Source organism: Lemur catta, chromosome 10, assembly GCF_020740605.2.
Source record: "Lemur catta isolate mLemCat1 chromosome 10, mLemCat1.pri, whole genome shotgun sequence".
NCBI classification, from domain to species: domain Eukaryota; kingdom Metazoa; phylum Chordata; class Mammalia; order Primates; family Lemuridae; genus Lemur; species Lemur catta.
The window spans coordinates 86461871-86485389 of NC_059137.1; the positions used below are offsets into that span (position 1 = coordinate 86461871).

The 23519-nt window shown below is 37.4% G+C and overlaps 1 protein-coding gene across 4 annotated transcripts in view; it reads left to right on the forward strand.

Annotated features, from left to right (window-relative positions):
* SPIN1 (spindlin 1) overlaps positions 1–23519 on the forward strand; it is a 75819-nt gene that overhangs the window by 32197 nt on the left and 20103 nt on the right. For 3 of the 4 annotated variants that reach the window (XM_045562345.1, XM_045562347.1, XM_045562346.1), the window contains exon 3: positions 16406–16454. In XM_045562345.1, the coding sequence (XP_045418301.1) occupies positions 16406–16454 (49 nt within the window). Of the gene's footprint in view, positions 1–9420; positions 9426–16405; positions 16455–23519 lie in introns of those variants that run through there. The other variant, XM_045562348.1, reaches the window with a different exon arrangement.

Here is a 23519-nt window from a genome sequence, read left to right on the forward strand (position 1 = left end):
TGCCAGTTCAGATGCAAGTCTGGGCCTCTGGAACTTCTGACTGACTGGCTATAAATTGGGGTTCCCATTCCTCCTGGGCTTGATTAATTTGCTAGAGCAGCTTACAGAACTCAGGGAAACACTTTACTTACTTTTACTGGTTTATCATAAAGGATACACTTGAGCATCTAGATGGAGAAGATGCATGGGAAAAGCATGTGGGAAGAGGCGTGGACACGCCACTCTCTAGGAACCTCCAGATAGTGTTCACCTGTCTGGAAGCTCTTCCAAACCCTTCTCTTCTGGGTTCTTACGGAAGCTTCATTACATAGGCATGATTGATTCTGTCATTGGCCATTGGTGATCAATTCAACCTTCAGCCCCTCCTACCCTTTAATGGTGCCTTGATCCTTTTAGAAACCATCCTCCATTCTGAAGCTATCTAGGGGTCCCTAGCTACCAGTTATCTTGTGAGCATACAAAAGACACACCATTCCAGAGAATCCTAAGGGTTTTAAAAGCTGTAAGTCAGGAAATGGGGAGGAAGACCAAATATACATTTCACAGTATCACAGTAATATACCCAATTTTGTAAAGATTGCTGACCCCTTGATCAATATTGTTTATAAAATTAAGTCTTACTCTTCCTGTTAACATAGACAAATGCCCTGTTGCATTTAAAGCCCTGTATCCATTATGAATATGGCCATTTGCAAATAAAAGAAAATTCACCTAAAAGGGGGTTTATTTATCTTATGCAGCAAGAAGCCCAGGTATGCATTCTGGAGTTGGTATGGTGGCTCAGGTATGCCCTTAGGCAGAGGCCCTCTGAAAGGCTTCTTCACTGGCTTATCTGGGTCCTGGGCTGGTAGGACTTAAATAGCTGGGCCTCCTAGGGCATCTCTTTTCTTATGGGGGTTTTACATGGAGGCTTCCAGAGTATCCCAAGAGAAAGGCACATTTGTGTGGCCTTTTCTGTCCTACCTTTGGAACTCATACAGGTTCATTTCTGCTTCATTCTGTTGAGGCAGTCACAGAGCCCCACCAAGGTTCAAGGGAGGGAGCATGGACCCTATACTTGATGGAAGGAGTGTCTAAGAATTTGTGGCTATGTTTTAAAACTTCCACAGTAGTAAATAGATTGGGTTAGGTAACTTCCAGTGCCTGCCATGACACCCAGTGCCTGACACTGTCTTTGACATAGAGGATGAGTGATCAAGAAAAATTCGAAAATTAAAATTTTAGGCCGGGTGTGGTGGCTCATGCCTGTAATCCTAGCACTCTGGGAGGCCGAGGCGGGAGGATCGCTCAAGATCAGGAGTTCAAGACCAGCCTGAGCCAGAGCGAGACCCCATCTCTACTAAAAATAGAAAGAAATGATTTGGACAGCTAAAAATATATATAGAAAAAAAAAATTAGCCAGGCATGGTGGCACATGTCTGTAGTCCCAGCTACTCGGGAGGCTGAGGCAGGAGGATCGCTTAAGCCCAGGAGTTTGAGGTTGCTGTGAGCTAGGCTGACGCCACGGCACTCTAGCCCAGGCAACAGAGCGAGACTCTGTCTCAAAAAAAAAAAAAAAAAAAATTTCTCTTTATCTTGTTCAACATATTAGGAATTTCTATTTTGAAAGTAACTTATCTACATAGTTACGTTGTAATTTAGTTGCCCACTAAAGTAATAGTTTATGTATTCCTAAGGACATTGGGTAGTAAGTACAATTACAGTATGTGGTAAAGTTTCTTCACATGTTTTACCCTAGTGTTAGCCTCTATTTTTACTAGTTTACCAAAAGTTGCAATATTTCCCCTTTTATCACATACTTTAATCATAGTGATGGTACAGGGAATAGTAAAATAGATATCCATGTTTCTAATACTCATGTTTAATAAATATTTTTGTCATTATTTCAATTTTTTTTTAAACTTGATTTAATTTTTATCAAGTTTTATTAAATTTAGTTAATAAAAATTTGTGGTTGAAGAAGTCAAGTTGTGTTAAAAGGCTTATAACAAAAAACTGTAGATGCTCCAGGCATAGCACTTTTAGCTCATTCTGATTTTTAGCTTTCAAGTTTGTAAATAGTAAAAGTATTTGAATTCTTCTTGATACACCTATCTTAGCTATATGTATTGACTTCTCTTGAGGATTTTGCTTCTTTTCACAGAGCATCTTTCCTACTGGCCTCCTAATAATGTTTTTGGTTAAAATTATATGTACCGTTTCCGTTATAATAAAATTAATGCACAAATATTGAACACTGTTGAGTCAAGTAATACAGCATAGTTACCCTTTTTGTTTGGTACATTTTGTTTTCTTGGAGTTTAGTGATTGCTTTTTTTCCTATTTGCTTAAATTTTTTAGAAAGTTGATCTTGTAAACTCTCCAACAGCTTTATAAAACCCTTGTCAGTGTAAGTTCCTGCACAAATATGGCAGGTAATCCATCTGTTTCATGTATTTCTAGCACCTTTTGCTTTTTCTAATTTGTACTGATTGTTCTCTAGACCTGATGCAATATTTCTACAAATTCCTTTTTCCTTTTTTTTATGTTGGATTCTCTGTTTCTTGGATGCCATAGGCTTCCCTTTTTTGGTGCGTACTCTTGTCAGGTGAAACATGTACATCATCAGGAAGTGTAAGAATAGGCAATGAATGAGTTGATTGTTAAAGCTGCAAATGGGGTGCATGGTAATTCATTCATATTCTCTACTTTTGTGTATATCTGAAGTTGTCTATAATAATTATATAATTGTACATTTTTTGAAAACGTACATAAAAGTTTTATGAGACCTTGCATTGACTTTGTCTTTATTCTGCTGACATGCTCAGTCCTTTGGTTGGTTAAGATTCAGGATTGGAAATACTATTCAGTCAAAATTTTTAAGGCATTACTCTCTTCATTGTCTTTGGGTTTCATTGTTGCTATTCAGGGAAATTGAGTGCCATTTTTATTGGTCTTTCTTTGTGTGTGTCTAGTAGTTTTTTCCTCCTTTTTTGAAACTTACACAATTATTTTATGTGTTCTGAAACTTTATGAGAATGTATGGCAGTGTGTGTCATTTTTGTTTATTGTTCCAGGCTTTCAATCTTTAGAGTCATTCTTTAACAATGTGAAATTTTGTATTACTTCTTTGATCATTTCCTATTTTCTTTCTTCTCTCTGAAATACATGCTACTTGGGATGTATTAGGCCTCTTAGGTTGGTCCTTTTTTTTCTTTTCCAATTATTTCATCTCATTCTTTCTGGGGCAGTTTATTGACTATTTTCCAACCTCTTTTTTTTTTTTTAATTTCAATCAGCACTTTAAATTTCTAAGACCCCCTTTTTTAATTCGCATACTTGTTTACTTCATACATACAAGTAGCTTCCATTTTGGGGCATATACATGACTTTTTACAAAAGCCTTTCTGGTGTTAGCTGTGCTGCTTATGAGTTTGTGTGTCTTTGCTATTAGTTGCTGTTTATTTGGGAGCTTTCCTTAAACCTCTTGATTCTAGGCTGATACTGTAGCAAGGCTTTAAGAAGTTGGTGAGAAACTGTGTGTGAGAAAGTGGCCCTTGCTGCCTGGTAGACTTCACTTGCATTATTGGACTCCAAGGGTTTGTATTTGTGAGGGTTTCCTCTAGAAATGGATTGTCACATTTCCTGCTTGGGTGATGATAGTTGGTATTCATATCACAGATAGGGGCTCATCTCTCAGACTTTCTGATTTCTCCCTTAAAGTTACATAGTTTTTACTACTTTACCTTCTTTTGAAGCTGCACCACTAGAGACCACTGTGTGTCTACAAAGCTGGGCTTATAAAATTTGCTGAGTAGCAGGGAGACTATCACATTGACAGCTCCTAGTGAAATTTTAAGAGAGACAGTACAGTGAGTCCTCAATGTCGTTGTAGGTTCTTGGAAACTTTGACTGTAAGGGAACAAAACTAATTTTTTTTTTCCTCATCATTGTTGTAAGGAGAAAACATCCAACAAATGATGTTATCTCGAGGACCTGCTTTATGTTGTCTTGCTCAAAGGCAGAGTTCCCTGGAATCTATCTATGATCTTTTTTTTTTTTTTTTGAGACAGTCTCTGCTCTGTTGCCCGAACTAGAGTGCTGTGGCGTCTGCCTAGCTCACAGCAACCTCAAACTCCAGGGCTCAGGCTATCCTTCTGCCTCAGCCTCCCGAGTAGCTGGGACTACAGGCATGTGCCACCATGCCCGACTAATTTTTTCTATATATTTTTAGTTGTCCAGCTAATTTCTTTCTATTTTTAGTAGAGATGGGGTCTCACTCTTGCTCAGGCTGGTCTCGAACTCCTGAGCTCCTTTGATCCTCCCGCCTCCGCCTCACGCCTGCCTGTGGATTACAGGCGTGAGTCACCACGCCCGGCCTATCCACGGTGATCTTAAGTGAAAACTTAATTATACTTACAGGGGAGGAATAAGTCATAGGGTTGGAAGTCAGGAAGTGTGATGTGAATCAGGATTGGTTAGAATTTCTAATCGAAATGAATTGCTGGATTGGACATTGGTCTTTATCATTGGAGCATCTGAGTCTACACAAAATTCAGTTAAAATAGTTGGTCTTATTTTGGAACTGCATCTGAATGATCCATTGTTAGACCGCTTTGGTTGTATTTCATTTCTCCTGAATATCATGGTTTAGTACAGTTGAACTGTTCTAGAGTCATAGTTCTGTAAATTAGGGTTCTATTTCTTTTCTGACTTCAACAAATAGATGTAATGAAGTTACTCGTAAAGGATCTTGTTCTGTTTTCCACTGGAAAATCAGTGATTCTCACATGGATGATATAAACCTACTTTTGGTGACAAACTGACATCAGTGCCCAGTTAGTATATATGCAGTTTCCTACTCTTCTGTTACTTGATGTTTTTACTTAACATGTATTGGGCCAGTCGTAGTGGCTCATGCCTGTAATCCTAGTGCCTTGGCTGAGGTGGAAGGATCGCTTGAGGCCAGGAGTTCAAGACCAGCCTGGCAACATAGACTTCATCTCTACAAAAATAAAAAATAAAAAGAGCCATGTGTGGTGGCTCGCACCTGTAGTCCCAGCTACTTGGGAGGCTGAGGCAGGAGGATTGTTTGAGACCCCAGCAGTTTGAGGTTACAGTGAGCTTTCCCTGTACTGCTGCATTCCAACCTGGGCAACAGAGAAAAACCCTGTCTCTTAAAAAAAAAAAAAAAGAAGAACAACAACAACAAAAAACAATGTGTATTGGTGACCACTCCTTAGCAGTACATAGGGATTTTTTCCATTGTTTTTTACAAATGAATTGTACTCTATTGTGTGAATATACCATGTTAGTTAATTCCCATTATTACTGGACATTTTGGTTGTTTTTCTTCTGCTGGTGCAGGAGGTAATAGCTGCAGTGACTAGCTTTGTCCATATGTCTTACTGTTGTGTCACTGGATAAATTTCTGGAAGTAGAATCACATCAAATCTTAAATTCTTGTATAGTTTTGTGAGATGTCACCAGATTCCCCACCATGGACTCTACCATTTTGCATTTTTACTAGCAATATATACGAGTTTTTCTCTTGCCACAGTCTTGCCAGTGGCATATGTTGTCATACGTGGATTTTTGTCTGTCTTACGGGTAAGAAATGGTGTCTTTGTTTAGTTTTATGTATAAGGCTGAATACCTTGTCTTGTAATGGCCTATTTGGCCTTTTCTGTTAGCACATCCATTTTTTTTATCTTTACTTTTACAGGCTCTTTTTATGTCAGAGTTACTAACCTTTATTTCTGTGATAATGGGTTATTTATCCTTCTTACTTCTTAGCCTTCTGTTATGTGGAGTCAGTTTCTTGGAGAGAGCCTTCCTTGAGTCCCTGGTTTCTTACTCCTATCTGTATGGGCCTTTCAGCCTACATCACAGAAGTCATGCTGGAAATTTTGAAGTCCTAGGTTGCATCTATGGTTTTTTGGATCCTATGTATTTATGTTGCTTTTCTCTCATTTCCTGAATGATATATACTCTGGTAACTTCCAAAGAAGATGTATATGAAATATAAATTTTAGCCTATCTATGTATGGAAATGTCTGTACCCTCAGTTGGTAATTTAGCTGAGTGTGAAATTCAGGGTTCAAAATAATTTTGCCTCAACTTTAAGGTGTCATTCACTCTATTCTAGTCCAGTGTTGATGACAGAAGAATAAGACTAATTAAATGTTTAATTTTAAAATAGTTTTATATATGTAAAGGAGTTTCAAAGATAGTACCTCATTCATTTTTTAAAAGGATTTTTAAAAACAGACTTTATTTTGTAGAGCAGTTCACAGCAAAATGGAGTGGAAAGTACAGAGAGTTCCTATATACCCCTTTCCCTCGTACATTTACACCTCCCCTACTGTCAGCATCCCCTCAGAAAGAGGTCCATTAGTTACAGTTGAACCCCCATTGACACATCATCACCCAAAGTCCATTTTTGTTGTTATACCTTCTGTGAGTTTTGACAAGTGTGTAATTACATGTATCCATCATTATAGTACAGTACAGAATGGTTTCACTGCCCCCTTGGCTCCTGTTATTCATACCTCTCTCCCCTGATCTTTTATTGTCTCCCTAGTTTTGTCTTCTCCAGAATGTCATATGTCATGTAGTTGAAATTATACAGTATGTAACCTTTTCAGGTTGGCTTCTTTTACTTGGTAATATGCACTTAAGTTTCCTTCATGTCTTTTCATGGCTTGATAGCTCATTTCTTTTTAGCAATAAGTAATATTCCATTGTCTGGATGTACCAGTTTAACCATTCATTTACTGAAGAAACATCTTGGTTGCCTCCAAGTTTTGGCAATTTATGAATAAAACTGCTGTACATATCTATGTGCAGATTTTTGTGTAGGTATACGTTTTCAGTTCATTTGGGTAAATACCAAGGAGCACAGTTGCTGGATTATATGGTAAGAGTATGTTTACTTAGTAAGAAACTGCCAAGCTGTATTTCCATAAGCACTGAACAAGAGTTCCTTTTGTTCCATAGCCTTGCTAGCATTTGGTGTTGTCAGTGTTTTGGATTTTGGTGTTTCTAATAGATGTGTAGTGGTATTTGGTTCTAATTTGAAATTCCCTAATGACACATGATGCTGAGCATGGTTCTTGAACTTTTGTTGGTCTGAAATCACCAGAAACACTATCTCTTTTCAAAAGCTTATCTGTAAATGTTCTTTGGTGTGAGGTGCCTGTTCAGGTCTTTTGCCTGTTTTTTAAATGATATTGTTAATATTCTTATTATTGAGTTTTTAGAGTTCTTTGTATATTTTCAATAACACTTTTTAGAATCAGATATACCATTGCAAATATTTTCTCCTAATCTGTGGCTTGTCTTCTCATTCTCTTGACAGTATCTTTTGGAGTGTTAAGTTTTTAATTTTAATGAAGTCCAGCTTATCTATTTTTTCTTTCATGGATTGTGCCTTTGGTGTTGTATGTAAAATGTCATTGCCATAAGATTTGCTCCTGTTATCTGCTAGGTGTTTTATAGTTTTGTGTTTTACACGTAGTTTTATGATCCATTTTGACTTAATTTTTGTGAAGGGTATAAGGTCTGTGCCTAGATTCATTCCTTTTCTCCTTCCCCCCTTCTTTTTTTTTCTTTTTTTTTTTTTTTTGTATATGGATGTCCAGTTGTTCCAGCACCATTTGTTGAAAATGGGTCTTTTTTCTCCATCATATTGCCTTTTCTTTGTAATCAGAGATCAGTTGAATATGTTTATATTCAACTATTTCTGGGTTTTCTATTCTATTCCATTGCTCTATTTGTCTTTTCTTCCACCAGTACTACACTTTAGCTTTATATAAGTTTTGAAGTTCGGTAGTGTCATCACTTTGACTTTGTTCTTCTGCTTCAGTATTGTGTTGGCTGTACAGGGTCTTTTGCCTCTCCATATAAGCTTTTAGAATCAATGTGATGATAGCCACAAAATAATTTATTGGGATTTTGATTGGGATTGCTTGAATCTATAGATCAAGTTGGAAAGAACTGACATCTTGACAGAATTGAGTCTTCCTATCCATGAATATGGAATGTCCCTCCATTTATACAGTTCTTTTATTTCTTTCATGTGAGTTTTATAATTTTCCTTTTTTTGTTGTTGTTATTGTTGGTTAAGTGAAACAGTGGGAGTGGAGGAGGAACAAAGGAGTCTATAACTGGTTGTGTTGAATTAGTTGTAAACACCAGTGCACTTGGAGCAACCACAACTTTCCTTTTGTAGATCTTGTATATGAGATCTATAGTGTTGTCACCTCTTCAAGTTTTCATATTAGTAATTTGTGTCAGCTTTCTATTCTTAGCCTGTCTAGAGAATTTATTAGTTTTATTAATCTCTTTAAGGAACTAGCTTTTGGTTTTGTTAATTTTTCTGTATTGATTTCTGATTGTCAATTTTATTGATTACTGCTCTAATTATTATAATTTTCTTTTCCTCCTCTTACTTTGGATTTAATTTGCCCTTTTTCTTGTTTCCTAAGATGGAAGTATAGATTATTGATTTTAGTCTTCTTTTCTAATGCATAAATTCATTGCTATAAATTTCCTTCTAAGCACTGTTTTTGCCGCATCCTACATTTTGGTAAATTGTGTTTTCATTTTTATTTAGTTCAAAATATTTTAAAATTTCTTCTTTGACCCATGTGTTTAGAAGGGTTTTAATCTCCACATATTTTGAGATTTTCCAGCTATCTTTCTATTACTGATTTCTGGTTTAATTCCATCATGGTACAGGGCATACATTATATGATTTCTATTCTTTTAAATTTGTTAGGGTGTGTTTTATGGCTCATAATTCTTGGTGGATTTTCCACATGAGCCTGAGAAGGATTTGTATTCTGCTGTTGGGTGAAAGTCTGTAGTTGTCAATTATATCCAGTTGATTGAGAGTGCTGTTGACTTCAAGTATGTCCTTACTGATTTTCTGCCTTCTAGATCTGTCCGTTCCTGATAGAGGGATGTTAAAGTCTAAAACTATAATACAGGTTGACCATTCCTAATCCAAAAATCTGAAATCCAAAATACTTCAACATCTGAAACTTTCTGAGAACTGTCATAATACCACAGGTGGGCAATGAAGATGATGTTGACACTGCAGAAAAAAATGCCTGTAGATGATATAATGAAAACGTGTCATGGACTTAATGATATTCATTCATAACAGAACCAGAAATCATATCAGTTTATAAAATCAAAGAGAGTCTTCTAAGACAAAAACCATTGTTAATGAGTCAGATGACTCTGGAGGAAACTTTTAAAAAGCCTTTCAGCACAATGTCTCCTCATCCCTGGAAGACCCACTTCTGGGTCCCTCACCTGCTTCTGATGTTTCTTCTCACCTAAAAATCACTCTTGTACCTTTTAATCAAACACAGCATTGTAGGTAAAGACTGAAAGCGCCTATCTTTGTTGTTGCAGTTGTTTAGCAGCTGATGCAGGTATTCTGGTGATGCTACTATACTGTTTAGTTACCCTGAACACATTATTTTTTCACTGTATTGGTGGTGTCTCATTTTTTACTGTTAAGAATTTATGTGTGAATAAATGTAAGAAAATGGTTGTTGTCAATACCATGTAAATTCAGAGTCAGAAACAATGGTGATGTGAAACAACCACAGATTGCCCATGCAAGTGGCTGAAATAGTCACCCCTTTGCTTTCTGATGGTTCAGTGTATACAAACTTTGTCTCATGTACAAAATTATTTAAACTGTTGTATAAAATTACTTTCAGGATATGTGTATAAAGTATATATGAAACAGAAATGAATTTTATGTTTAGACTTGGTTCTCATTCCCAGGATACCCCAGAAATTCAAAACACTTCTGGGCTGGGTGTGGTGGCTCACGCCTGTAATCCTAGCACTCTGGGAGACCGAGGCGGGAGGATTGCTCAAGGTCAGCCTGAGCAAGAGTGAGACCTCGTTTCTACTAAAAATAGAAAGAAATGATTTGGACAGCTAAAAATATGTATAGAAAAAATTAGCCAAGCATTGTCGCGCATGCCTGTAGTCCCAGGTCTTCGGGAGGCTGAGGCAGGAGGATCGCTTGAACCCAGGAATTTGAGGTTGCTGTGAGCTAGGCTGATGCCACGGCACTCTAGCCCAGGCAACAGAGTGAGACTCTGTCTCAAAAAAAAAACAAAAAACAAAAAAAAAAAACAAAAAACAAACAAAAAAGCACTTCTGGTCCCTAGCATTTTGGATAAGGGATATCCTGGAGTGGATTCATCTGTTTCTCTGTGAGGTTTCATGAGTTTTCCCCTCACATATTTTGATGCTCTGTTTGTTAGGCACATACACAGTAAGGGTGTGTTATGTTTTCTTGGAGGGTTGACACTTTAATGATTATGTAATGCCTCCCTTTATCCCTGATAACTCCTTACTCTGCTTTGTCTAAAATTAATATAGCTGCCCACTTTCTTTTGATTATTGGTAGCATGCTATATCTTCTCTCCATCTATTGACTTTTAATCTATGTATCTTTATAATTAAAGTGGATTTTTTGTAGACAGCATGAGGTTGCATATTGGTTTTTTTTATCCATTCTGACACTCTCTGTCTTTTAATTGGTGTTTTTATTTTTTTAGAGACGAGATCTCACTCTGTTGCCTAGGCTGGTATGCAGTGGCAATCATAGCTCACTGCAGCCTCGAATTCCTGGGATCAAGTGATACTCCTGCCTTAGCCTCCCAAGTAGCTGGGACTATAGGCTTATGCTACCATGCCTGGCTAATTTTTGTATTTTTGGTAGATACGGGATTCTTGTTCTTGCTCAGGCTGGTCTCAAGCTCCTAGCCTCAAGTGACCCTCCTGCCCTGCCCTCCCAAAGTATTGGGATTACAGACATGAGCCACCTCATCCAGCCTACTTCACCATTTTATATAAGGGACTTGAGCATTTATGGATTTTTGTATCTGATGGGGTCCTCGACCCAGTCCCCCGGTGATACTAAGGGATCATCGTATTCCTTATTGCTCCCTCCAGACTGGTGGTATCATTGGTGTCATTCATTTCACTTTGTGTGTGTGTGTACATATAAGTGAAATGAATGATAGCAATAATATGCATACACACAAGTATACATAATTGAATACACTGTTGCTAATATTTTGAGCAAACTGTTACCAGTTAGATCAATTAAGAAAAATGAGTTTTTTGTATTACCTTCATTTATTCCTTCTTTAATGTTCTTTCTTTATGTAGATCTGAGCTTCTGACGTATATTTTCCTCCTTTGTGAAGATCATCTTTTAACATTTCTTGCAAGGCAGGTCTGTTGGTGACAAGTTTTGTCAATATTTGTCTGAGAAAGTCATTTTTACTCCTCTTTGAAGAATAATTCTGTAGGATACAAAATTGTAGGTGCATGGCTTTTTTTTCTCTCAACACTTTAACTATTTCACTCCACTCTCTTTTTGCTTGCATGGTTTCTGAGGAGAAGTCTAGAGTGAAGAAGTCTTCTTCTGTGGTGAGGTGTTTTTTCCCCCCTCTGGTTTCTTTCAGTTTATTCTTTTTTTAATCTTTGATTTTCTGCCGTTTGAGTATGATATGCCTCAGGTGTAGTATTTTCTGGCATTCCTCCTGCTTGGTGTTCTCTGAGCTTCTTGGATTTGTGGTTTGGTGTCTGACATTAATCTGGGAAATTCTCAGTCATTGCTTCAAGTATTGCTTCTGTTTGTTTCTTTCTTCTCCTTGTATTTCCATAATGTGTAAGTTATGCCTTTTGCACTTGTCCCAGCGTTTTTGAATATTCGTTTTTTTTTTCCCTGCCTTTTTTCTCTTTGCTTTTCAGTTTTGGATGTTTCTGTTGACACATCCTTAAGCTCAGAGGTTCTTTAGTCAGCCCAGTCCAGTCTACTGATGAACATATGAAAGGCATTCTTTATGTCTGTTATATTGTTTTTTATCTGTAGCATTTTTTATTCTTATAATTTCTCTCTCTTTATACTACTCATCTGTTCTTGCATGCTGTTTACTTTATCCATTAGAGACCTTAGCATATTAATCAGTTATTATAAATCTCTGGTCTGTTAATTCCAACATCCCTGCTATATCTGAGTCTGGTTCTATTGCTTGCTTTGTCTCTTCAAACTGTGCTTTTTGTATTTTAACATGCCTTTTCATTTTTTGTTGAAAAATGCCTATGATGTCCAGGCAAAAGGAGCTGTTGTAAGTAGATTTTAGTAGTGTGGTGGTCAGGTATTGTGGGAGGGGAAGCATTCTGTAGTCCTGTGATTAGGTCTCAGTTTTTTGTTGAACCTGTGCCCCTGGCCTGGGACCTCACATGTGCTTCTCAGTCTACCCCACCCTCACCCCTTGTGGGGCAGGATGGCTTGACCAGGTTCTCTAGTTCCTAGAAGTAAAACTCAGGACAATATGGGGGCCGTCCTAAGAGTAGTGTGGTGTGTTTGTCCATGTGTCTCTCCCATTCCCCAGGGAGTTTTTAACCGTCAGAATTGTCCACACTGACCCTTCAGCAATGTCAGTTACAGTTGAGGTTTCCTACCATGGCACTGGTTCCTGTGGAGGTTTCTGGTCCAGTAAGTTGTGATTCTCTATCCACCTATCTCTCTCTCCAATTTGAGTGCCAATTGTTTGATCTGTGACCTCAATTCTTTGACCAATCTAAGAACAGTTGTTGATTTTATTTAGTTTGGTCAGCTTTTTATTTGTTGGAACAAATTTAATTTCCAAAGCTCTTTACATTACCAGACTAGACAACGTTAAAGGATTATTTGATTATAAATGGCTTACCTTTTCTTGGCTGATAAAAGAAGATTCTTTTTTTCCCCTAAATATGAAAAGGTCTGTGAGGACATAATGGTGATGTTTAGCATTTGAGGCCCCTTTCCTGGAAGCCAGTACTCAGTATATCTAGTGTGAGTTATATGTGTGTTGAGGAGTGGGGAGGGGATCTTGATACCTGGTGCAGTTCCAGTAGACCTTGAATGAATTCTTTACTTTCACTTCTCCTTTTTTCATTTCTAATCTCCTTTATCCTTGTCTTCTGCTGCCAGTCTGTGTCTTGTCTTCACTCTTTGGGGCCATCACATACTTAGTTCTTCACCTGTTAGCTATCATCAAGCTTCTGACTGCCTCTCAGTGCATGTGCTGGGTGAAATGGGCCGAGTGGCTCTTTTAGCACTCAGGCCCCTGTCTCACCAAATTTATCTCTGAACTAGGATGGTAATCTTTCATTTAGACCAGTTGGCCATGTATCGCCTTTATTGAGTTAGCTTTTAAAAATTGTAAATGTGACATTAATACAGAAATTTGTATTTTAAAAAAATGCGCAAGTTAACATAAGGCCAAGGAGAGAGAACTTTGCAGAAGCCTCCCTGTATCTCTTCCCAATCTCAGCTTCCTCCTCTACTCAGAGTAACCACTGTTCTGACTTTATGGTAAGGAGTTCATATCTTCATACTTTTTCATTTAAGTAAGCATTCCTGATGAATATAGCAAGTATTGCTATTGCTGCATCCCACAGATTTTGATACATTGTGTTTTCATTTTTATTCTATTTAAAATATTTGAAATTTTCATTGTGATTTTGTCTTTGAACCGTAGGTTTTTAGATTTAATTTTCAAATACTTGGGAATTTTCCACATGGCTTTTTATTATTTGTCTCTAGTTTAATTCTAATGTGAGAATATTAGAGAATATACTTTGTATGATTTCAATTTGTTATAAGTGTATTGAGACTTGTATTATGTCTCAGCAGTATGGTGTATCTGAGTGAATGTTTCCATGCGAACTTGGGAAAAATGTGTATTTAGGCATTATTGGTTTAGTTTTCTATAAATGTCAGTGAAGTCAGGCTGGCTGTTCATGATGTTCATGTCTTCATCCTTTCGGATTTTCTTCCCACTTGTCATATCAATTGCTGAGAGAAGAGAGTTGTGTAATTAAGTATAATTATGGATGTGTTTTCGTCTTCAGTTCTGTCAGTTTTTGCTTCATTTATTTCAGTAGTCCGTAATTGGGTTCATATGTGTTAAAGATTATTATGGCTCCTTGATTAATTGACCCTTTTATTATTTTGAAATGTTCTTTTGATCTGTGGTAATATTGTTTGTTATGAAGTTCATTTGCCTGGTATTAATAATTGGTTCTTTCCTTTATCTACAATCTCTTAATTGGTACAGTTAGACTGTTTTCACTTAATGTAATTATCAGTATGTTGCCGGTGGAAAGTATTTTTGCTGGATATGATATTCTAAGCCTGTAGGTAGGTTGGTTTGCTTATTTTGTAGCTCCTTAAAGATTTATTCCTCTGTCTTCTGGCTTACGTTGTTTCTGACAACAGTTCTGGAGCCAGATTTATTTAATATTTTTGTTTATCTATATTTAATGTCTTCCATTCTTTAGCTTTTGTGTATGTGTGAGAGAGACAGAGTGTCACTTTGTTGCCCTCGGTAAAGTGCAGTGGCTTCATCATAGTTGACTTGCAACCTCAAACTCCTGGGCTCAAGCGATTCTCCTGCCTCAGCCTCCCGAGTAGCTGGGATTACAGGTGCTTGCCACGATGCCCGGCTAATTTTTTTTTATTCTTGGTAAAGACGGGGACCTCACTCTTGCTCAGGCTGGTATCAAACTCGTGACCTCAAGTGATCTTCTCGCCTCAGCCTTCCAGAGTGCTAGGATTACAGGCATGAGCCACTACACCCGGCCTTCAGCAGTTTTTGAAATATTCTCATTATCAGTGGTTTTTAGGAATTTGATTAGAAAGTGCTACGGTGTGGTTTCGTTAGTTTTTTATCTTTCTTTGGCTTTGTTGAGCTTGTTGGCTCTGTGTTTGCATGCTTTTTATCACATCCGGACAACTTTCTGCCATTATTTTTTTCCCCTCACTGTTTCTCCACTCTTAATTGGAGTCTAGTTTCCTCTGTGTTAGGCCAGTTGATACTGTCCCAGAGGTCACTGATGCAGAGTCTGTTCTGTTATTTATTACTTTCAGTTAATTTTTAATTTTAGATCATTTATTTTCCCCTAGTTTTGTTTCCTTTATACTTTCCATTTTTCTATTTTAAGTATTTGAATTTTTCTTTAAATATATGAACATACTTATTAAAGGTCTCTTAATGTCTTTTCCTGCTATATATATCTCATTTCATTATGGGGTTACAATCTGCTACTTTTCTTCATGTCTAATAATTTTTCTTTCTTTTTTTTTTGGATACAGAGTCTTGCTAGAGTGCTGTGGGATCAGCCTAGCTCACAGCAACCTTAAACTCCTGGGATCAAGCGATCCTCCTGCCTCAGCCTCCTGTAGTCTGTAGTCCTGTAGCTTGAACTACAGGCGCATGCCACTACGCCTGGCTAATTTTTTCTATTTTCAATAGAGATGGGATCTCGCTCTTGCTCAGGCTGGTCTTGAACTCCTGAGCTCAAGAGGTCCTCCCACCTCAGCCTCCCAGAGTGCTAGGATTACAGGTGTGAGCCATTGCGCCCAGCCTGTCTTATAATTTTTGATGGGGTGTTAGACACTTGAAATGTTGTGTTGTTGAGTATGGGGCCTTTGTTGATGTCCGTTAAAGAGGGTTGAAATCAGTTGTGGCAAGCAGGTGCTGCCAGTGGATCTACAGTGGCCTTTGTTCCAGGTCTCTCTCAGAATTCTAGTAAGGACCACCTTTTGCCATTTTTATTGCTTGCCCCAAGTGTTCAAGAGGTGGCTGATGGAATCTGAATAACTTTATCCCCTTGTGACTTCTCAGAATTGTATATGTGCAGATTTGTGTTTAGTCGAAGACTAAGACCCCCTCCCCACAAATGCAGACTTTTTTGGAAGCTCCCCTCCTGAGTAGATCCCTCCTTGCCCACACTCGGTTCCACAAATACCAACCACCCAACCCTCTCCAACTCCAGACTGACTTGCAATTTGACAAAAGCACAGTGTTCATCTTGATTCCCCCTTCAGATACCATTGTCCTTAAATTGCTTCCAGGAGTGAAGTCAGGGTCCATGCAGGGCTCTCCTCATTTGCTGTTCTGTTCCCAGGTCCCATAGGTCTGTGTTTCCTTTCCTCTCATTGTCTGAAACCAGGTATTTCGTATATTTTGTCCTGTTTTCTAGTTATTTATGACAGGAAGACAGTTCTGTACCATTTAGTACTTTATGGCTAGGATTGTTGCTTTTTGGGGATGTAGTTTTTGTCCACGCAATTCTGGTTTTGTGCTTTTTATGGCTGATGTGCGGGGTGGAGAGCTGTTGCCTCTGCCAGTTTGTCTTCCTAGAATCCTTTCTGTATATCTCCTCCTTCAGAGTTAAGTAAACAGATGGCTTTCTTACATGTTGGCTGTTAATGAATTATTTTCTTTTCATACTCTCTGTAGCAGTTTTTCAGAAGTTAAGTTTTTCCTGAGTTCTAAAGTATTTTAATATCCAGTGTTCATTGACTGTGTACTCACCTCTCTTATAGGCCATGCTGGTGTATCTGCAAACATGATGAAGAAGAGGACGTCCCACAAGTAAGCAATTCTGAAACTTGTTTTTAGATAGCATGTTGTGACCTTTTCTTAACTAGTATTTGAAATCATTTAGGAGGGGTCCCCTCCCCTGTGAATGATAGCCTCACCAAGCTAGATGCGTATTTAGAAATGGTTTGTGGTCATCTTACCTGTTCATTCCCTTCTCCTTGGCCTGGCTGAAGTGTGCCAGATCTATCCTTCAGCCTTTAAAAGCCTCGGGGTCATGATTTTCCCCTTCAGCTTAATGGGAGCTGACTCAATGGAAGAACAGATTCGTGAGGCAAGTGTGGCAGATGCAAGGTGAACCTCTCCCACTTCTCTCTTTGAAAGGGCTGCAGGGTCCTCAGCCTTCCTTTCCTGGTCTTGCTTTAAATGAAGGAAAAGCTTGTGATTTTAGGGAAAGCATATCCATTTTAAAAGATAATTAAATAACCATGTGTTTGAAGTGACAAATGTGTTCTCAAACCTAAATTCTATGGGTGCCAGAGTACAGAAGCCATTTTTTCCCCAGAAACCTTTTTTGTGTGTGACATAGTTACATCCAAAAAAGACAGTGGAGATACTATCTTAAATTATAATATCCGCTTTTACTTTATTGTATTTAGTAGATTTCACAAGTGTCCACCCTGCACTGGTGACTATGCTACTGCATCCCAGAAATGTTGCTTTGACAATCCGTTTTAATTGTAAGACTCTTAGTCATAGATTATTAAATATGTCAGAGACACTCCTTGATTCTCACACTGTATGAGGCACTCTTAATAGCAGTTATTTCCAAATTATTCATATTGAAAGCTTATGCCCATAGTTAACCACACTATAGTGGCTGAAGAGGGTGAGAAGCCTCTTGGTTGTTGAGAAGGATCTGGATGAATAGGAGTGTCCTTTAGTAATTGTTAGTGGTTGAACCAAACATGTCTCCCATTCAAACGAATACTTGATACATAGTGTAAATATTTGTGATATTCAGCCTAGGAAAAGACCTGGAAAGTATAAATACAAAGGTTAGATAAGTATGCTCTTGTTTTCCTGAGGTTTAATAAAATGTTTCTCAGGTTTCATTCGTTTGCTCATGGCTTTCATGGTTTTGCTATATCCAGTGATCTGATAATTTGTGATATGTCTCCACTCATTATGATATTACCATAAATGGGAAACCGTCTCTTGTTCCAAGTAGAACAATAACAACAAAAACAGAAATATAAGTCATAAATATTAGGTAATGATAAAAACTTAAGTACAGGAGGTTAAAAAAGCAAATTAAACACCAACTTTGCAAGATTAAAACAGTTCATTCAAAATAGATTTTGTCAATTAAGTTAAAATAAAAGGCTTTGAGAATGTTAATGGGCATTCAGTTTTAATCATTTTTACATATTTTCAAATCATCATCTAAGATTAAAAGTTCATTTACTTAGGATTTTAGACATTCACGGGGTTGAACCCTTGAGTGTGTTATTAATGCATTTTGTGTGATGAGATTCCATGTGCCTCATCTTAAGCAAATAATGTTCATTAACTCATGGATTTGATTCCCTAAATCATAAGAAATAAACATCTACCTATTAAAATATTTTGAAGTTCTTAATGCATACCAACTGAAAGAATCTCTCATTCTTTGTGTGTTCCTTGTCTTAAAGACTAGGATCCTTGAGCATATTACTGTGTAGCAAAAGGAAAATGTTGAAATGAATGGAAAAGTTGTCAACGCTTTTTCCTATTCTCAATGCAAATCTGAAGATAGGTAGATGAAAAAAAAGACAAACAAAAGTTTGCACATTCACAAATGATGGTTATGAATGTCTTTCACATAGAATGAGAAGGAATGGCTGCATGGAGCTTTGAAGAGGCTGCCTGGTGGAGAGGCAGGCTCCCTTAGGTGCTGGTCTTGGGGCTAGGAGGGCCTAATGGAGCTCGAGCTCTGCTGTGGGGCCTTGATGTGTCTGGGGTCAGCTTGTTCCTGCCTGAAATCAAGGTATTGGGCTACAACAATGAGGTTTTCAACTTTTCAGCATAGATTCCTTTCTACAAATGAAATTGTTATGGAAAACAAATATAAAAAAGCAACTATAGCCTCCTTTTCCCCTTCATTGCCTCCACATGGAAGGAGTAAGGGTTCCCTCAGCACTTGCCATATGGGGCTCTACACTGGTGAACATTGGCATTCTGAGATGGCGGTCACCCCTTCCGCCACTTCCCCCATCAGTATAGGAGGGCTGAGGAAGGTTCTCATGTGCAGTTGCCTCTGGTCACTTGAGGGAACAGTCACAGAACTGCACTCAGAGTGCAGTAGCATCTCTCCCTGTAAAGTGTCAGGAGGGTTCAGGAAGTGTGGTCTGAAGTACTGAGACCATACGGGAAACATTATGTAGCTGGGTTTTTGTTTTTTAAATAAATAGCTATAAACTGTGCTTCCTGTGGGCTGTGCATCTTGCTGTGTTTTGAGGACAAACTAGTGGATAAAACTTTCAGGGATTTCCAGGAAGTTATATGAGAAATACTTTTGGATTAAAAGTATATCTTGAAGGGAAAATATAGCTGGAGGGGGTTTAAGATGAACTTAGTTGAAGTGGTTCTTTGTTTTAGTTATCAGATATAAATCCCTCTCCCTCAATTTGAATAGGGGATAGATTTCCTTTTCAAGGTACTATTGGAAAGGGTGACTGGGCTTTGATATGTACTTCACTGACTTACATTCAGAAAGTAGGCTAGGAACTCCTAAACACTAAATAGAGGTATTTCCAGCCATTTTTCCTTTTTATAAAACACAGATACTAATTACTGACAAAGAATGTCATTGTACTCATCTTCCTCCTTCTCCTTCTCCCTAGTGTGGTTTCTCGTAGTTTTCATGGTAACCTTGTCCTGTAGGAACTGTGAACCCTTATTACAGATGTGGAAACTGATGCACAGAGAGATTAAGTAACTTGTCCAAGGCCTTGCAGCTAACATGTGAGTGAGCTATGACTGGGAAACAGGACAGTCTGATTCCAGAGCCCATGTTATTAACTACCACATCCTGCTTACTGTTTTATCGTCTCACCTCAAAAACGAGTCGTTTCAGTCATGAACATGAAGACTGATAACTCTTGTGCAGGTGTGTACATGCACCGTGGTGTTGACAATCTTCAGTTGGTCGGAACATTGAATGCTTTTTAATCACCTTGCGGTAACTTCAGCGTTCATGCCAGTGAAGTGAATAGCATTTTGGAGGTCCTTCAGTTGTTTGAACGTTTGCCATAGATGTCTTTGGTGTTCTGAGTGCACAGTGGGAGGAAATAAGGAAAGTAAGGAAAAAGCCATAATGATTTGGATGGGAAACTGACCTTTTGTTTCCCCCCCTCCATCTTGTTTTTCTGTTGTCACTTTAAGCTGGAAAATGACAGTATTTGTTGTAGAGAACTTGTATTTAATAATAGTTACCAGCAAACCAGTTTTTTTCTCTCTACTTGCTGGTTTGAATCTTGCAAAAAGGCAATTATTTTAATTTAACCAATTTTTTCTTCTAAGATCTGCTGGAACTCAGAGTAAGAGAGTTACTTTTATAATAATACCAAATAGACTAGAAAGAGTATCAGCAATTAATCTATACAACCAAGTACATAGGTGTGTGGCAGGCATTTACGGGCTCATAGAGGAACTGTGATAGTTGAAAGTTTAATTTTACATGTATGGTATCTTTAAATATTGGCTACCAAAATGAGATATTTAAATACTGATAGGAATAGTAGTAGTTAACACATTAGCTGCCATGTGAGTTGTATTTAACTCATGCTAGTTTTGAGCCTGGTGCCTTGTGAAGCAAAACCCTGCAATTGGTTTGTAAAAATCTTGTTGGTGTTATTACAATTAATATTGACAATTTAATTTCCAAAATCATGGCTTGCATTGCATATAACTCACACACAGAAAACAATAAAAAATAACAAACTTTTCATTAAGTTAGAACGGATTGTTTTGTTTTCGAAGTTATTATTGTTTTCCTAATAAAACACTGTGGCCCCAAGGAAAAACTTTTTTTTTCTAGTGTGACAATCAGTGTGTTATTTCAGACCACTAAGGAGTCTTGGTAAAAAGATGAAAGGTTTCTCAACATGGAATTTCTTTTCTTGATGACAAAATACTTAGAATGGTACTTTTAGAACTTATTTAAAGTGTTGAGCAGAGTACATAAATGTCTCCTACAATCTCAGTTTACCTTTTTGAGAGCATGAACACATAGAAATTAGTGTTTGTTCTGTGTCAGTGCCACCCACGATGTGGTCCATAGATAGGCAGCAGCAGCACTTGGTCCCTTGGGAGCTTGTTAGGAATTCCTTCGTCCCTCTACAGGCTGCTGAATTTAAGAGCCTTTGGGGGCTGGGCTGGGGCAGCTCTCCACATGGTCTGCAGGTGAGGAGAGTGCATGCTGAAGTTTGAGAAGCCCTGGCCTAAATGATTACTGGAAGTGTTAAGCACTTTGGAGAACTAAATCAGATTGTGGTTCAAAATTAGTACACAAAATTATAGCAATGAAAAGGCAGTTGCGATGTTGTATAATTGGTCAACATTTACTAGCATTCAAACTCTTTTTTCTTAGCTTGTATGCAGATATCCGTTCATCCCTGGCGATGCTACACAGCTTTTTATTACTTTTTCCTGAATCATTTGTTTCAAGAAATAGCTTCTGGAGATTTAAAAACAAAAATAAGGAAAGAGATTATAGTTGTTTAATTTTGGCTTCTTCTTTTCTCCTTGAATTATGTGAGTCATGACACAGTATCTTTTCATTAATATATGGCTGCAATTCAAGATATCCTCTAGGTTGAATGAAGTGTCTTGGTATTTATTTTACAATATTTCTCTTACTAGAGGGGATGTTACTAACTGGTTAATGATAGTTAAAAATATTTTAGACTCGTCTCGAAGAAAATATAAGAGATTGAAGGGCTTTTGAAAATACGTATGTACAAGGGAAGTCGCTGCCACCGCAGTCAGAGCCTCCACCGTCCCCTGGAACCTCTGGGACCTACGGTGCAGCCAGGCAGTCCCTGCGCCTCGCCAGCGGAGACCTTGCCAGCAGCACCGCACCTTCTGATGAAGAGTAGGTGTCAGACTTACTGAGAGCAGCATCCTACCAAAATCTCAGTGATGACAGAACGATACAGTGGTGAGAAGCAGCTTCCTGTCCTGGATAAAACCGAGTTTCTCAGACTTGAGCATGTGAACATGAGTGAACTCATGATTAGAAGGCGCTCATTACAGGTCAGCTCCAATACAGCCTTCTTGCGGTGAATGGGCACGGCAGGTGAGCGTCTCCACCCCATCTTGGAGGGGCATGAGAGTGAGGAGGATGAAGATGGGTTCCTGTACGTGGTATGTGCCTCCCAGGAGACGTCTGGAATGAAATTGTCAGTGTAAGACCAGAAAAATGCATTGGTTCTAGAACTTTTTAAACCCTTACCAAGGGAAAAAAGGGATGTTACCAACTGAGATTGATCAGTTCATCTAATTGCAGGTCATCAAAACAGTAGTGTTCCCACCTCCTAGAGTTTTAGAAAGTTGTTTTTGTATTTCAGATAGAAAAACTGAGCTCCAAATGGGCACATTCACCTTTGGAAAACTATATCACTTAACCTAGGCTATCTTGTTTTCAAATCTTAGAAAATTAAAGATAAAATACTTTTCATTCATTCATTCATTCATTGATCCAATAAATAAATAAATAAAACATACATATAAAAACATAATAAAATCACTATATTCAAAGAACTCTCATTTTAAATCAGTTATTTTAAGTTATTAATCATACTTTTCTATTTGTGATGTTTTTAAATTGAATGATTCAGATATGACCAAAGGTTGTTTTAATTGATACTTCTTTTGGTAATTTTACATATTCCTAATAGTTTGCTTTTATATGTACTATTTCAGCTTGTATAATCAAGCTTTAGTTTTTATTAAACCTTTTCTTGATTTTTAAATCTTAATTAGAAATTAAAATTCCTTTTAAGAACTTGTTCAATATATAATTAACTTTTTACTGTGGAAAAATTTAAATATGTACAGAAATACAGAGTAGTATGTAAAAAATCTTGCATCTCTCGCCTAGCTTCAACAACTATTGACATTTTCTCAAATATCAGATATTCTTAGTATATCACTTGTTATTTAGGGAAGTTCTAAACCTATCTTGAAGGTGTAGATGCTAGTTGGAAGAACATAAGTAAATTTATTGACAACTTACATACTTCTATTCTCTTGATATTGAGCAGGGCCTAAATTTTTTTTAAACACTCTCCCTTCAAAGCTTTGTGTGCTGAGCAGCTTGTGTGTTTAGGGCTCAATAATGAGAAAGTTTGATTCCTGATTTTAAAAAGTAGTATATTATTTATTAATCATTTTTACCTTCAGTGTTTATTGGAAAAGATAGCTTTGTTTCCTTTGCTTGTTCAGTCAAATTAAGTTGTTCATTAAGTAAATTGGACAGAAATGGTCTCTGTAACAGATATTCTTTAGTTGTTTTGGAACTAATGAAATGACATTCTAAAAGTAGAACTGCTCTTGACCAAAAAAAGGAGGGCGGAATAGAAATGTAGGAATTGTGTTATTAAAATATATAAATCTATTTTTATATATAATTCCTTGCAGAATTAGGATACACATTGCATTAGTTTAGCAGTAATTATAATTAAAAATTGTGTTTTATCTTGCTGCAAAAGTGAAACACTTAAATCATTGTAGAAGATTTTGAAAACAGGTAAACACAGAGGAAGATAATTATTTCTAATACCGTCATCCAGAGATTATAACTGTTAATACTTTAATGTATATTTTAAAAATATGTTTCTTTCATATCTGTATGGAGAATTGCATATGTAAAAAATTTTCATGTGATTATACCACATTTGTGGGTTTTTTTAATGTCTTCATATTCTTTTTCATAATTTTAATAGCTATATAGTTATTTCATCAAAGAGATACACTATGAATGATTTAATCAGTGGGACCAATAGGACCAACAATAATTGAACATTTTTAATTTTGAGTTTACCCTGTTAGCTATATCTTTGTGTACATCTGTTG